Genomic DNA, 16,103 nt, shown 5'->3' with positions numbered 1-16,103 from the left:
GGTCATGCTGGTACTCTCTCACTATCTGAGCTTCTACTAACAGCAGAGATGGCACTACTTGAGACCAAGTGTTTCAGCAAAATTTTCTCTTCAATTTGTACCTAAGTCTGAGAAAGAAGTCTTCTTCAATTTAAGCATGACATTTCCTCTTGATTATTTGTTCAGGATACTTTATGAAAAAAAAGTCCAATTTTATAATCTTTTTATGTTAAAAGAATGTGCAAGAAACAGTTCATGATTCTCAAATGCCAAAACCTAGTGAACTGTATCTCAAATTCAGGAGTATGCATAACAACAATGTGACTAAAATGGATCATTAATATGCCCGGCTCTGGTTCACATACAAGTAGTCATTTTGACTAGCTTGGCAATTTGAGTGTTTACTGACAATTCTTATTATGGGATTCAAGAGCTCTGTAATCCTTTTAAGTCAGTATTTTTCAGATATCACATTTCTTGCTTTTTAGGAGAAGTAAAACTTGTAGCAAAACACAAGAGCTATGACAAAATGAGTTGGACCCATTTTGATCCTTCAGTCTTTATTCTGATTTGAAATTGAAATGAGTTCTAGCAAAGATGAGACAGAGAAATGACGACATGACTGGGTCCCCAGACAAGTAAATAACCACGACAGAGTATAAAAGGAATAATGTTTTCTCCCCAGTACATAAGCCAATCTATGCTCTCATTCTGTTATTGTTGGTTTTAATATGTTCAACACAAGCTGCTTCAAGCTATTCAGAACAAACTACAATGTGTGTATATATAGGACACATCAATGAATGGCACACAGAGCAGACGTGCATATTCCCATTGACATCAACCCTACCAGCACAAAAGCTACCACACACACACAAGGAAAACACTGAGAATCCTTTTTATCCTTTTTTAAACTTTTTTTTTGGCTGGTGGGTGTATAGACAAAATCTGAAGCATGACAAAAATAACACCTCTTCCATTTTTTCATCTAATCATTACAATATTTTTTTGAACATTTGCTTTTGCTATAGCATTTCTTTTCCAATTCTAGGCTGAGACACAATTCTTCCTTCTCTCTCTGTGGCCTTAACATCAGTTGGCTTACTGGCCATAAAAGGGTCCTGAACAGAGGTCTGACTACCTCTGTCCCTTTGACAGAAGCATACACTGATGAAATCACACATGTTTACAAGGAAAGGATCTTCTAATCCTAGAGCCTAGGTGTGCTAGAACTGGACTTTGCTCTGCAAGGTGCCATCATCCTTTGATTATGGGTTCTGAAACTCTAGTTTTCCAAGGCTAATTCTGCTTCCCTGCTCCTTTAAGGTTTTCCTAATTAATGTTTCTTCAGGAACCAATTCTGAGGAACAATTTTTGGAAAAGAAGAAAATATACTGACAGTACATTTGTCTAACAGGGCTGCTGAGGACAGTTGTCAGTTTTTCCTCTTAGTTGCACTGTAGTCCCCATGTTTAGTTACTGGCAGAAGTATAACAAAAACAGCACTATGGCCAAAAGAAAACGCAATGCAACTTTCTGCTCTCCTGCAGGGACCAATAATAATCTCTCTGGATTGTTTTTTTTTTTCCTGCTGCCCTGATTAACAGCATCAATAAAGACAATTTCATTATGTGAGGGGTGAGAGACTCAGCAAATCATTCCAGTTATTTGCCTGCTCACTGGAAAATTATTCCATTGCTCTTCAGTTATTGCTGATACACTCTAATTAAAAAAATGTCCTGTAACAATGTGACCTGGTTGACTCTTCATTGGATGCAGCAAGATTCTAAGCTCTTCCTATGCTGAACTCCACATCCTCAGACCCAAGCCTAAACTAAAATTCACATTCAGCTTTGTCAGGAAGCACTTGGCTCCCTAAGAAAGAGACCTTTACCTTTGATTACCTCAGAGATACGTCCACCAGGGTCAATGATTTCCTGGATGGTACCAGAGTCAGCACATAATACTATACTCTTCCATGCATTATTTGCAGATCCTTGTGTTAAGGGGAAAGCAGGCACTCTTACCTACTAAAGTCTAAAGGTCATAGTCAGTCTTTGTAAGAGCAGCTATAATTAGACTAATACCTACATTTTGCACTCTAGAGTGAATTCTTTTCATCATACAGAAAATATCCAGATACCTGGTCACTGCTGTTGTAACTTCATCATCACTGTTTTGCACCAAAACCCAGAAGAGTTGATTGAGGACTACAGGAAGAAAATTCATAATTACATGGATCTTCTCAATCCTCAGCAAATTCTGTAACAGATGTAAGAAAGAATATGAGAGATTTCTACTAGGAGCAATGAAAGCTGTCCTGCTTCAGCAGGTAAAACCCAGTGCAGCCACTGGTGTAATAGTAGGAAAACAGAACATCTAAGCAGAGGACTGGTTCCCTATGGAGTTTGTTTGAAATATCACTATCAACACAACAGTAGGTACTGACCAAATTTCAGAATTCCAGTGTTTTGCTCTACCCTGACTAAAGGAAAAGAGAAACCATCTGAAACTAAGAGAAATCAAATCTTTATATCTCACTAAAGGTAAGTACTTAAGAGCAACAATTTAACTTAATTATTGTTTTCAAGACACGCCTTTCCTAATGAGTTTAGGGAAACTCACTCTTTATGCAGATATTTAATAAACTGAACTTGTTGTGGCTAAAATACTTATGTTAAAAGCAGATGGATAAAAAGTAGTATTAATACTCTGACTGGACTAACACGAGATTATCTTCTCTGATCAAGGAATTTTTAATTTTTAAAAAAGCAAAATCTACTTTGAATTCTTTGTTTTACATTTCAGTCATTTCTAAATCATTCTAAATCATAATACTTTTTCTTCAAAAGTATTAGGGATTTCTAAATAAATGTAAAATGCTCTGAGGATGCAACCATCCCTTAATAATTTCTTTAAATCAAGACAGTATTTAAAAACAAAGCATCCCCTTTCAGGTCTGCTCGCATCTATCAACAAAAGTAATCACTGTCTTTACAGATATGCCAAAGAACTGCCATGATTTGCTCTAACTTAAAACTTAGTGCTTGCTTATTAAAGCAAAATTCTCTTCCCAGAAAGTTTCATAGAATCTGATTAAGGTACATTCAAACAGGACAACATTACCAGCAAAAGAAAGGGAGAAAGCAACTCCATGAGGGTAACATCTAAACTCCAAAAGATCTACTATATTTTACGGACTGCTAAAAGGAAAAATAGTAATAGAAGTCATAGCTCATGTATAAAGAGCTAGTACTGTGGAACAACTAGAACTAGTGCTATGGCACAGTGTCACATGTACCCTTCAGGTCTTCTTGGTTACCTTTCTGTTAAGGGTCAGTAAGCAGATTGCAAAACAAGAACTCTGAATTTCCCCATTCACAAAGAGGTGAAGAATTATGGTCCTGCATCTATCTGCTGCTCTTCTAATTTGCATGTTATATTCCTCCTTTCTCACAGTTTTTAACCTCTACTGAAGTCACATTTAATGCAGTTCTTGCTTGTTTCATCTCTGCAGAAAGGGTATTTGCTTTCTGATTTCAGAACTTGACAAGCAACAATCACTCTTGATTTATACATGCAAAATATCCTAAACAGCCCTTTTGATAGCATCCAGTTTTTTAGAGTAAAAGTATGAAGAGCCAAGTAAGCATGCAGTGAACCTAAGGCAAGAGTGGACTAGCAGCTCTACTGGCCACAGCTCCTTCTCCTGGACATTCCTAGAGAAACAGAACAACATTCTGTAACAGGATGTGAGGCTTGACACAGCTGGATTACCAAAAGTTGCTGGGGCAAAAGCAGCCACACTCAAATGAGAAGGGACAGGAGACAGCTCTGTGACCAGCAACAGATCTGTCACATCAAGAAAGTATAACTGGAGTTGTCATGGGCCCACTGCCTCCTGCAAAGTCTATGACACATTTAGAATTGTGCAGTGAAGGATCAGTTGAGAGAAAGCCCTAAATGCCATTTTATAGCACTTTTCATGCTGTAGGTGACTTTACCTTACAAGAATTGATGAAGTTTGAGGTAGGAGGCTGGGATAGATCCTTTTCCCTTTCTTGGCACTGATGGAAAAAATTATTCAGGTATGGGTCCTAAAATGATAAACATTCACATTAATGCACACTACAGAAAAAAAAGTAGAGTTTAGCTCCATAAAGTGATTAAAGCACTCACCTGTGATACCAAACACCCTTAGTTGCTGTCACTTTACACGTAAGATATAGAAAGACAGATCAACTTGTTTAGCTCAACCCACTGACCAACAAAGTGCTATACTGTGCTATATAAGGTGTGCTATACACACCTCATTTCTAGGTCCTTTGACCACTAATTTTTTCAGTGTTGTGAGGAATTAATTTGTTCCTTACAGCCTAAGAGATTTCATTAGTCAGAAGGCATTTTTGCTTCCTAGAGGTCACAACTTTTTTTCTTGCTGTCTAAACAGATATTCTATGATATTTGTCTTGATATAATGTTAAATGATTTATATTTTTCCTTAAAATGTGTATTCCATCATCATCACCTTGTTCTTCTACATTTAAAGAATTTTTTTAATGTTAGAGAAACAAATTCACACAAGATTTTAAAACATCTTTCAGACATTCCTGGACACTTTTTTGTTTGTAAGCAGATAACAGAGATAAGAGGAGATTTGGCTTACCTGAGTGTTTACTGTCGATACAACAAAAGTAGAGACTTTGAAAAGCGGTTTCCCACCATCTACCCATTTTACATCACAGCCCATCTGCTATTGAAACAAGAACAAAAAGAAACAAACATTTTTCCACTTATTTCCTACTTATCCAAGTCTGCATGAAATTTTCACTGCATAATTCTGGACATGTGTGTGCTGGCTACCGTGCTTTCACAACCACGGGATTATTGAAACACAAGTCCACTTTTCAGCACAAGACCATGAATGTTATCTTTCAAGGAACCAGATCACTGCCCCACCCTGTCCTTATGACAACAGTAAAACAAACATAAGTAGGCAGAAATAATCCGAACTGGACAGGATCAGTGAAAAAATATGATATCACACTACAAAATTGAAGAAGAAATGATGATCATGGATCATGTCAGCTGGAGAATGAAAGTCACATGGCTCGAGTTTGTGTAAAGAGTTCTTTTTGACCATTCTCATTCATGTTTTGGAGAAGTATAACACTGCAGAACACAAAGTAATAAAATACACTTTTTCCATATGCACCTGTGAATCAGCAACATATGACTCCCAGTCCACTGCAACACATATTAGTTTATATACTCAATGATATGCACATGATTATTCTCAATCAGATACCCTATTTATTGTTTACCCTTCCAGATAAGTGCAAATGCAAATCTGATCCCATGTAAAACATCTACAAATCAATGCTCTGCATCACCTGAATAACATGAAAGTATGAATTAATACCTTTCCACTAGTTGGTTCATGAAGGCTCAAGTAATTGGGAGGCAGACTGCTTGCCACTGGCACGTTGTGCTCTTGGGAAGCTAACTGAGCATCTTTCAACAGAGGAAGCCACGCGTATCCCACTGTGCATAAGAACAAATCAAAATAATTCTTTGGAAAAACAAGCTTCTGAAGTTCAAAGGAAGACAATAATATCCAGCTAGAAAATCTACAATCCTTATTTGAAGGTATATCATTTATATTTATAATTGAAAGTAATTCTACTACAGGTACCTGGTGTTTCCAGAGCCTCTTTCTTTTTGGCATTAGCTTTTGCATTTATGTCACAGGTGACATGATAAAATGAAAACAGAATGTGGTGTTTCTTATGGAGTTGAGTGGGAAGTTCAATTTTCACCTGAAATGTAAAATGGTACACCTCACTTTAGTTCAAAAATTGATTCAACCAGGCAGCAGAGATGGTCTAAATGAGTGACATCTCTCTCTACACAGAGGTCCAAGTACAACCTCCCTTTACTGGCTAATGTTTCTCTGCATAGGTAACAGATGCTCTCTTAAGGAAACTGTTTAGGATGATCATCCATTGCTTTTACTTAAAGCATCATTTTCCTCTCTGTCTTGTGGATGAATATTTGTATTTTTGACGAAAAAGCGGAAGATGAAAGAGAACAGAACTAAAGAGTGATGGATCCTGCTTAGAAGTGATCACCAGCCCTCTAGAAGCCTTAAATAGCCACCACTATTCTCGTATTTTCAGGATGACCAAATGAAAAACTAAAATGACATCTCTCTGCTCTCTTTGATTACAAAGTAATCAAAATATGTTACCATAGGAACTAATAAAAAAAAGATCCCTTGCCCTTGTGAGCTATTATAAAGATTATCCAAGCTAATCCTATGCTTAAAGTCAGGTTTAGAAACCGTTGATAAATGCTTCCAGTGTCAAATCAACTTATGGGTAAGAGTCCAATATCAAACACAGATATGAAATGGGCATTCAGACATGGAAACTAAGACAACTTTTTTGATAGCACACTACATTCTTTTGAAGACTGCACTTGCTGTACTATCAACATTCAGGACAGGTGCACACCTCTTCCAGCCAAATCAGCTCTTAAGATCTGAATTCAGCTCTTTGTTCAAGTTGAAAATAAATTGCCCAAACCAGATGGCTGACTAACCTCACATGGAAGACATTTCCAGATGCTCTAAAACCCAAAACACTGCTAGCAAAAGAGTTGATAGTTAGGGGTTCAAGAACTCCAAATATGTAATGCTTTAACTTCCATTTCAATTCCTAAATGTGAGTCTTAAAATTGGTACTTCACATGTAGTTGCATATTATCTGCTGCTCTTGCCCCTGCCATTTTATCACAGTAAATTTTAACTGGAAAAGGAAGTTTTTCCAAACTCAAGCCAACAGTTTGGAAAATGCTGAAAATGCTGTTTGCCAGCCTTATCACTATGCACAAAGGAGTAGTGGAAAATCTAGATCAGACGTGTGACATTTACAGGCCATCAAACACACGAGCCACTGAAAAGGTGAAATTAAATTCACCTGCGGAAAGATTGGGCAATGAATACTTGGTGATGGTGAAAAATAAAAATGCATGTGCAACTAACATTTGGCAAAGGTCAATGTATGAACTGTATTCTACAGCTACATCCTCAAAAGAACCAGCTAAATGACTTGCTGCAGCTACTACACGTCACTGTACATTCTGTTCAAACCACTGGATCAGCATAAAATGCCCCAATGCTCTTTTTTCTCAGAGAAGGATTTGTTCTGACAGTTGGCTCCACCCTTCACCACAGTGTTTACTGTTTCCATTAAATTCAGAGATGCAGCTGGATCCTTAACGTAATCCAGACATGCATTTTATAGAGCTAGACTGTTCCTAATTAATTCTACAGCATCTTAACTGTACTCAGAACACCTCACAAAAGGAAGGATTCACTGAGTTGACTTAAGGAAAATAAAACCAAAATGTGAGACTGTACATAAATCTACGTAACACAGTCTCACCCAGATACACAAGCAGTTGTAACAGAAGTATTCTTTATACACATTTTTCTGCCTTACTGGCAAATATGTGGGAATGGCAGAGATTTAATGAAAGAAAAGCAGACTGACCTCATCGTAGAAATCGGGATTCTGGGAATGATGTAGCACAGCAGTGTAGGCTGCCCTTGTAAATAATGGTCCACCTGGCTTCCCATAAATACACTGACAGAAGTAACATAGTTTAATTACACCGTGAAATTCTGCTGATGATACTAGTCTTGGTATATCTAATATGCATGTACATTGAAAACGGTATCATGAAAGATTGATAATTACTTTGATCAAATATTAAAATAAATATTTTAAGTGCCCAAACCTGCAATTTTTTATACACACTTCCAGTAAAAGTCCATTGATCCTGTGAAAATTAGATTGCAGTCTGCTAAGCAATGCAGACTCCTTAGACTTCTTCCTTGCTGTTAGCAATTTCAGAGTTTTCTGCACAAAGCTTTACAAAAGCTATTTCACTTTTATGCAGTTCAGTGCACACTATAATGCCTTTACTGACTTTTAATGTTACAAAAGCTGAACTGGTTAACAGCCTCCTTGCTGGCAGAGTACAGTCTCTTGACTATCGAGTGACAGCAACCTATTTACTGGTGGAGAAACAACAGTGTGACTATACTATGCCATAGCACTTGGCCATAGCCAAGTTAAGAATTAATTCTAAGGCTTTTCTAATTTTGTGCCTCACTCCTTTCAATCAAGTGTCCTGAGTTCAGTGAGAAATGTAGGGTAAATGATAAAGTTTAGAATAAGCAAGTTCCACTGTAAAAAATTGTTTTCTAATATTGTCTTCTTTCCCTTCCACCAGTCAGAAAGTTGGCACTGCAAAATGACACTCTGAGGTGGAATCGTGATGACCAGCTGGGATCAAACAGAACCAAAGCAGAAATGAAGAAGGATGCATGACAACCTTTACTATTTAATTGTTCTGGGTTAAAATAGCCCTGGTTCCTGGGTTTCACAAGTAGCATCCTCAGAAACACTGCTGTCTCAGTATACTTTTGTTGTGACTTACCTTCAGTGGCTTCGCTCCTTCTTCATCAGAGCTTCTAAATTCAATGCACACTGTTATATTCCGTGCCTGAAAAGACAGGAATGTACTAATGGGGTAACCATAAAGACACAGGCAAACTATCAGGGCTGAAACAAGCACTTTTCGAAATCTAGAAGAAACATGCAGACAGTGTATAAACATTTAAATTGCCTTTAAGTCACAGTGATATCACTAGAAATAATATTTCCAAAAACTGGCAAAACACAAGCCAGGCCTCAAATTGACTGTATAGAAGCAGGTCATAAAATGATCAGCACTTACCTGTGCCTTTTCCTTAATTAATTGTCAGTCACTGCAAAAATGTAAGTAGTGCTCAAGTTTCATTTAAGAACTACAAATATCATCCAGAATAATTTTATCTGCATATATCATGCCATTAAAATATAGTCCTGAAAACTGGAAAAAAGCTATTACCACATTATCTCTTTTTGAATCACTGATACAACTTAAAATTAAATGTAAAAACTGAAAAAGATCGAAATCCAAGTCAGTGACTTGCAGCATCACTTTCCCCTCCTTCATTTCAATGACAGCTCATGAGGTACACTACTACCCAATGTTGGCCTGAATCGCTCACGTAATGTACCTTGTTGAAGAATTTTTGGCTATCATACTTGAGGTGTTTGGGATATATATATATTTGGTTCTTGTACACTCTGTAAGGTCGAGAATATTTTGTTGATTCCTGTACAAACTCCTCAACTTCCATTGTAGGCTGATGCTCCTTTATGTCATTAAATGGCTTGATTGGAATAAAAGACGAAGTTACACAGTCTTCAAAAGAAAAGAAGAGAAAATCATCACATATTATGTTTTCTTCTACAGTCTTTCTACTAAGAACAAATAATACTGGATGGAACAAGTAAAATCCTGCCATAACTTGCAAAGAATAAGCATTGCGATGCAACAGGTCAAATCTGGCCTTAAATTGCATCCATGTTACCTCAGAATAATTACAATATATCATCCTTAAATGGTTCACCTCACTTGATTTAAACAGTGCAGCACTGAAACCCTTTTTGACATTTGCTGGCATAACAGCACCATTGGTATATGGACAGTTTCAAAGGAATATACTGAAGTGATGCTGTTTCTAATTAATTTTACAGCTCAATATCTCATTTAAGTTTTTCTGTTATCTAATAATACAGTAAATGAAATGAACCAAGTGCAGAACTAGATTAAATATATGATGCAATTTGAATAACTGAAATCAGATCAAGAAACAGAAGATGAAAATAAGTACCGTCACTCAAACAGAGATTAAAAATGGATAGAATATACTGTCTGCCCATTCCATTAAATCAGTGAGACATTTAACTTCAGCATGGGGAACTTAAGGGCTGTTTGCACAAAAGCAGCTGAGAAAGGTCACCAGCTACTTCTGAAAAAAGCAATTTCAAGGTCTTGCATACAAACTAACTCCTCAAACCCTAGAATAACCCACTGGAAGAGCCTACCAATTTGTGGTGAGGAACCTGACAAAAGCTGGTGATCTCTCGTATACACTATGCCCAATTTTGCCTCCTTCTAAAGTAGCACAAGTGGAAACTGCCAGTTTGAGGATAGTGCAGGTGCCCTGCAGCCTAAGTAGGTGGGGGAGAAGCAGCTTTAGTCAGCTATAGCAGGGTGGATTCTCTTTTTTTTCAAATAAATACCGAAAACTTCCCTCCCAGCCTGCTTTGCATCAATGATTGACTTGTACACCTATCCAACAGATACAGCTCCTGAATTTCAGTTGGAAACATCCATATATTAAAGTTTTTGTCTTTCCTAATCAAAGTTAGCAGCATTATAAAGGAGCAGCTATAATATATCATTTGCATTTGTCAGCCAGAAACGACTACCACCTGTTGTAGAGAAAGCTTGAGAAGACATAATCTCTCCAGCACCAGCAATAGTACCCTGTAGATGATCACTCAAATTCCTCTGTTGGCCAGCGAAGATACCCAGGGTCACATACAAACTTCTGAACATTTGCTCTTCTGCTACTAACATTCCCAGTACCTGAGAGACTCTGCTCCCTGCTCTTGGCATACAAAGCCAAGGAGGGCAAATCTCAGGAAACACGTCTTAGAATATAGGATGCACTGTGTCTTATAATTTGGCCAGCTGCCTCTCAAACTTGATTTATAAGCATTTTGATTATGTCCATTTTTGAACATAATTAACCTTGTTTTTCATTTGAAAAGTCCAGAGACCAACCCAAGGACTAGAACACAGTGCTAAGGCCTCTCTGCAGTAGTCTTTCTGTGCCTTCCACACACTGCACTTCCAGTAGCCCACTGAAAATCCACAGGGAACTAGAAATACCATTGAACTGAATACAAGAAGATGAGAGTAAGCAATAAACCAAGGTTTTCAATACCAGTAGCTCAGATAGGACAGCAGTGATAGCCTGTAGTGTTAAAAGAGGCATTAACAACTGGAAGAAGCCATCTGGAAAATGAAAGCTCCTGCAGCCAGTTGGGAAGGTCTGGTCTTCTTGCATGTCACTTCCATTGCACAGACATGAACATGGAGCCAACTGCCTGGCTTGCTGCCAGCTGGGTGGCTCTCAGCTACAAGCTACTCTCCATGACTGCCCTCCACAAGAATGGAGCCCCACAGTTTCAGAATTTAATGAGTATTTTAGGGGGGAAAGCAGGGGATATAGCAGCAGCAGTACTTCTTGCCTTGTTGTCAGTTTTGAGGTCCTGACCTTCCAGTGCAAAGGACAACAAGCAGGGACTGTGCAGCACAGGTGGAAGTTTTAGGAAGCTTTTTCTCTCTTTTCATTTGCTGGAGCTACATGTGCATGGCTTCCTCCCATGCAGCAGAAAAGACAGAAGGTTTGTTTCAGGTTAAACACCGTCAGACATCATTCCCCAAGGCACCACTGGTTCCAGCTCTTGTAGCTATGGTAAATTAAGTCATATAAAATCAAAGAACTACATCTGTTGTCTAATGCAAATCAATACTAATGTGAAGCAGGGTAGAGTTGGTCCCTAAAAACACTGTGATGGCAAATTCTTGACAAGATCTTTGGCCAGCTTTCTTTTCAGTGGCTTTTCTTGGCAATAAAGGAGGTATATAACAGAACTGGTTAACTGCTGTCCCAAGGATATGACTGTCACTGCCCATCAAGAGTGTAAGGCTATTAACCTCAAGCTAACACAAGTCCACTCTTTGGCATAATCCCTTAGACACTAAAAAGTGCTCCTTGGACTTTCAACACATGTGGATTCAGCATGTTGTGTTCTGTGCTGCTGGGGTATACCTGACCAGGTACACAATAAAACAAAGAATGGTGCAATGAAATGAAAACAAATCAAGAACACTCCTGTGCACACATCTTTCTATACAACAACAGGCATTTCTACCAGAACTGTCCTAAGGCAGAAATTATGGCTGGGAAGTCTATGACAATCACAGAACCATAGAATGGTAGGGGTTGGAAGGGACCTTTAGAGATCATCCTCCTCATCCTCCTGACATCCACCCTTTAGATATTTATAAATGTTAATAAGATCTCCCCTCAGTTTCCTCTTCTCCAGACTAAACAGTCCCAGTTCCTGCAGCCTTTCCTTGTATGAAAGATGCTCCAATCCTCTGATCATCTTGGTGGCCCTGCGCTGGATCCTATCCAGCACTTCCCTGTCCCTCTTGAGCTGAGGAGCCCAGAACTGGACACAGTACTCCAGATGAGGCTATATAATCATAATAATTAATGATAAAGTGGAATCATACTTGGATGTTCCAAAGGAACATAGTCAACTGCAATGTCCAAGCAGCCAGGTATAGTCTGTATTTTGCTAATCTTCTCTGCTCTGCAATGACAGAAATGAAAATATTTTAGAAAATTAGAACAAGGGAGATGAGACCCATCATAAGAATTAATCTATAACAAAAAACAGATCCTGACTTATGACACAAATATATATTAAATGCACTTAGCACACACACCTATTGGCTACTAAACTCAAACCAAATGCAACAGTAGGAAAGAAACGTGGTTTGTTTTGTTTTGGCTTTTTCGGTTTTTTTTCCTCCCTCCTTTCTTGGTTTTCATTCCTGTCTTCTCTTTGCAAGCAATACTGCAGCATATTTTGTAAAAGAGAGAGAAACTGATAAATCAAACCTTATGAGAATTAACCTACCCACTTTTCCTTTCTAAAATCTGAATAACCTAACCCTCTTTTCCTGACCAGTAAGATGGAACGAGATTAAGAACCTGATCCAGCCTTGTAGCTGACATTCAATCTTTCTGTGATCTTATTGCAGAAGTCAATCAGATTAATTCATTTCTAGGCATATTTAAAGCAGAAGAGAGAGGAAGAAATTAATGGTCCAATTCTTATCTGACTTATCCAGTATAAACAAAGACTGCTCTAGAATGAACCTGATTTACACCTGTGTGGAAGACAATCCAACCAAACAGCTATTCAGTAACTTACACACTGTCAGACACTTGGAGAAATTTTTTCCTTCCAACAACCACTCTGCAGTTTGTCATGGAGACCCAAACAAACAAAAGCAAGGAGTGGGGAAACCATTACAGAATGATTTTTATTTTGTATCTCTATTTTTTTCTTTTTTTTCCCCCTGAGATAATGTTCTCTTGTTGGTTACTTCACTTGCATCTCCCCTGATGGAAGTTATTTTAAGAAATCATTAGATTTAGGTTATAACAACATTTATTTTTGTGCCAAATTACATTTCACTTTTCCTGGAAAGTCCAACCTAAAGCTCTTTTGGCAAGTAATAGGCTAATGTGAAAACCACTAATTTAATATGGCCACTTTGGCACATGACGTTCAATTAAGAGAAAAAGCTGTGAAAATTCTTCTGCACAGCTTTATAAAGCTTCTATTCCTTCTCATACCAAATTAAAAGCTCTTCCTTACCTTCTGTATTCTGCTATTAGTTTAATCAAGTCTTCCATGGAAATCTTATTACTTTCTTGCCTGAATAAGGGTGAGAATCGTGAGTCTCTGTCAACATTTCCCTGATTATCTTTAAACACTGGTCTGTAAAGAAAGAAAAATGACATGTTTAGAAAAATTCATATATATATATATTTGAACATTTAAAACTGTCATGTAATCTTTTAACAGGATTATGATAAGAATTCCTACACAAATTCCAGGGCTCCCTGCAGAGCTTCACACAAGAAAGCTTGTCCAAGCTGTGCATTTACAGGAGCATAGGTAATTTCAGCATACTTGCATGTGCAAACCTAGTCCTGCAAAGACTTAAAACCTTATCCAATCTTTCATGACACAGACAGTCCCTACTGTCCTCAGATTCAGTGTGCCTGCTCACAGTTTAGAGTTGCTGGGGTTTAATGCCAGAGCAGATCACCATCTGGTTCAGGATTCATCATTTTTTCCTCCTCTTCTGTAGCTAAGTCTCACTTGCGAAAGCTGGAAGTGTGCAGCACCTCACCAGAGCCAGCTCTCTGCTCCCATCAACCCCTACATTGCTGAGGCTGCCTTCTCCAGCCTGTTGGCAAGCTCTTGGGACAGCCCCAGAGAGCCCATTCCTGGCTGAGATGGGACTCATTTACCACCTTGCTGACTTCACAACTCCTCACTTCAACAAAAGAGACTGACCTCTTATTTCAAGGAAGCCTTTTTTAGTATTTGTTACCTCAGAGACTATTTTAATTCAAGAAGTTATTATCTGATGAAAATCATGACAACCAGAAATCACAGCACGACACCAAATCCCAGTCACTACATCTCACTATGCAAAGAAACGTATGCTTCTGCAGAACCAGATTAGAGATCTCTACTGAATCCTCCTATCTATTAAATCTCTTCTGCATCCTTCAGGAGCATGACATCAACTCACTAGGGCTTAGCTCTCCTTCACAAAACAAGTTTGTGGAGCATTGACTGAATTTTTGGTGGACCAGCTACAAAGTGCCAAATGAGATGGGAAAAAAAAAAGGTTTCTGTCTATAACTGGGAACAATAAGTATCAGCTGTTGTGCGCACAGGAAAACATTCTCAGATATTTCCATTCCTGCTCATCGACACTTGCAAGATTTAATGAAGACGTTCCAGTGCCCTTTGTATATCCCCAAGGGCCACACACACTGGCTGGACTGGATAATGTATCAGCTATCCAAATTAATGAACCTTGGATTCGACTGTAGTATGTAAAAACATTGCTTAACAAAAGTAAAATGTTCTTGACACTAACTGTTGTTCTGTGAATCATTTGGCCAATCTTGCTTCCTTAATTTCCTTCTCTGTTTCTCTGCCAGTGAGGAAAAGAATTGATGCCAGCACAAATTGTTGCCAGACGCAAAATAACAGAGTAAACCCTTGGAAGAGGATCTCAAGGATAAATATAAATGCACCGTGTCTTAACTTAATTAACTGAGAGAAGCATCATAATTTCATTTCTTTTTAACTGTAGAGAATAAAAAACTCTCTATCAGATTTTTGACTCCAGCAGTTAGAGGGAGTAAGGTCCATCCAAACATACGATGTCAAAAGTTAAGTTAATTTCTGGCAGCCACCACTTACTTCCAAATCCTATTCAACCGCTGTTGAAAAAAAAACAAACAAATCAACAGAAAGAAAAAAAGATAAGATTTAATAGTTCTCACAGTGCTGGTGACACTGATATTTACTTGGGCTCAGCACTGTTTCATTCTCTAGACTAACAGAGAGGAATAAAACATTTAGCGAGTGATTTCTGCTGTGCTGCTGGGCTCTGCTGAAGCTTAGTAACTAACTCCAGTGCAGGCTCCAACACCAGGCAAAACACTGCTCAGCACAACAGGGTGTAGGGACACTTATCATAAAACAAGGCTGAGGATGTTTACAGTGTAGAAGGAAAAAGAACAAGGTCTGTGCTCTAAGTAGCTCACTCCAGATGAGTGGTGCTGAGCACTGAGCACTGTCTCCTTACTGCTGGTTACTTATTAGTATAGGTTTTAATAAGAAAACATTGACAGTACTAAAATCTTGAAGAGATTCTAAAGGTGTCACTTTTGGGGAAAACAAGTTAACAGATTTCACTATAGAAACTGAAACATCACCTCAGTCCTTAAAGTGTTTCTATGATTTTACTGTTCTGACACTGTTAGCTGATACTCTGCAATCACAAAAAAGTTCTTTAAGTGAGGAAAACCTACACAATTGTTCACAATTTAACCCTGAAAAAGCTACTTTTTGAATAGTGGCTTATGTTTTATGGAAAAATTGCTCCAGGGTTAGAGATTCAGTGTGAGACCTGCAGCTACTGTAAATCAGTGCAGCCTCACTACCTCCAGCTATATCAAACTATGCCAGCTGAGAACTGAACCAGCAGTTGCATTAAGCTGTTGAAGGATTCAAAAATTAGTCTCTAAAATGTGGAGTTTATGAGCTTGGAGAAGGTTTGAAGGAATAGCAGAGTGTAAAGACTAATCTCTATGAGTGATGTTTCCTCACATCTACAATACGTAGCTCAGGCATGTATTTGCAAACTTTGGCAGTTCTGTCAGGAGTATGAGAATGGCAGATAGATTTGACACACTGTAATTCTAACACATACTGTAATTATACCTGTGAGAATCTACAGACACCAGATCCTACCAA

The 16,103-nt window shown here is 38.2% G+C and overlaps 1 protein-coding gene across 7 annotated transcripts in view; it reads right to left on the bottom strand.

Moving 5' to 3' along the window:
• The window catches only part of DOCK10 (dedicator of cytokinesis 10), a 156,687-nt gene that overhangs the window by 41,443 nt on the left and 99,141 nt on the right, over positions 1-16,103 (bottom strand). For 6 of the 7 annotated variants that reach the window (XM_062005368.1, XM_062005369.1, XM_062005364.1 and 3 more), the window contains exons 15-24: positions 13,413-13,535; positions 12,256-12,335; positions 9,113-9,300; positions 8,488-8,553; positions 7,536-7,628; positions 5,675-5,798; positions 5,402-5,523; positions 4,646-4,732; positions 3,984-4,076; positions 2,123-2,241 (exon numbers count right to left, since the gene is read on the bottom strand). In XM_062005368.1, coding sequence (XP_061861352.1) covers positions 2,123-2,241; positions 3,984-4,076; positions 4,646-4,732; positions 5,402-5,523; positions 5,675-5,798; positions 7,536-7,628; positions 8,488-8,553; positions 9,113-9,300; positions 12,256-12,335; positions 13,413-13,535 — 1,095 coding nt within the window. The remainder of the gene's footprint in view (positions 1-2,122; positions 2,242-3,983; positions 4,077-4,645; positions 4,733-5,401; positions 5,524-5,674; positions 5,799-7,535; positions 7,629-8,487; positions 8,554-9,112; positions 9,301-12,255; positions 12,336-13,412; positions 13,536-16,103) is intronic. The other variant, XM_062005365.1, reaches the window with a different exon arrangement.

The sequence above is a fragment of the Colius striatus genome, chromosome 12 (assembly GCF_028858725.1).
Source record: "Colius striatus isolate bColStr4 chromosome 12, bColStr4.1.hap1, whole genome shotgun sequence".
NCBI lineage: Eukaryota > Metazoa > Chordata > Aves > Coliiformes > Coliidae > Colius > Colius striatus.
The sequence above is the reverse complement of the archived record's forward strand: the minus strand, read 5'-3'. Positions and strand labels throughout refer to the sequence as shown.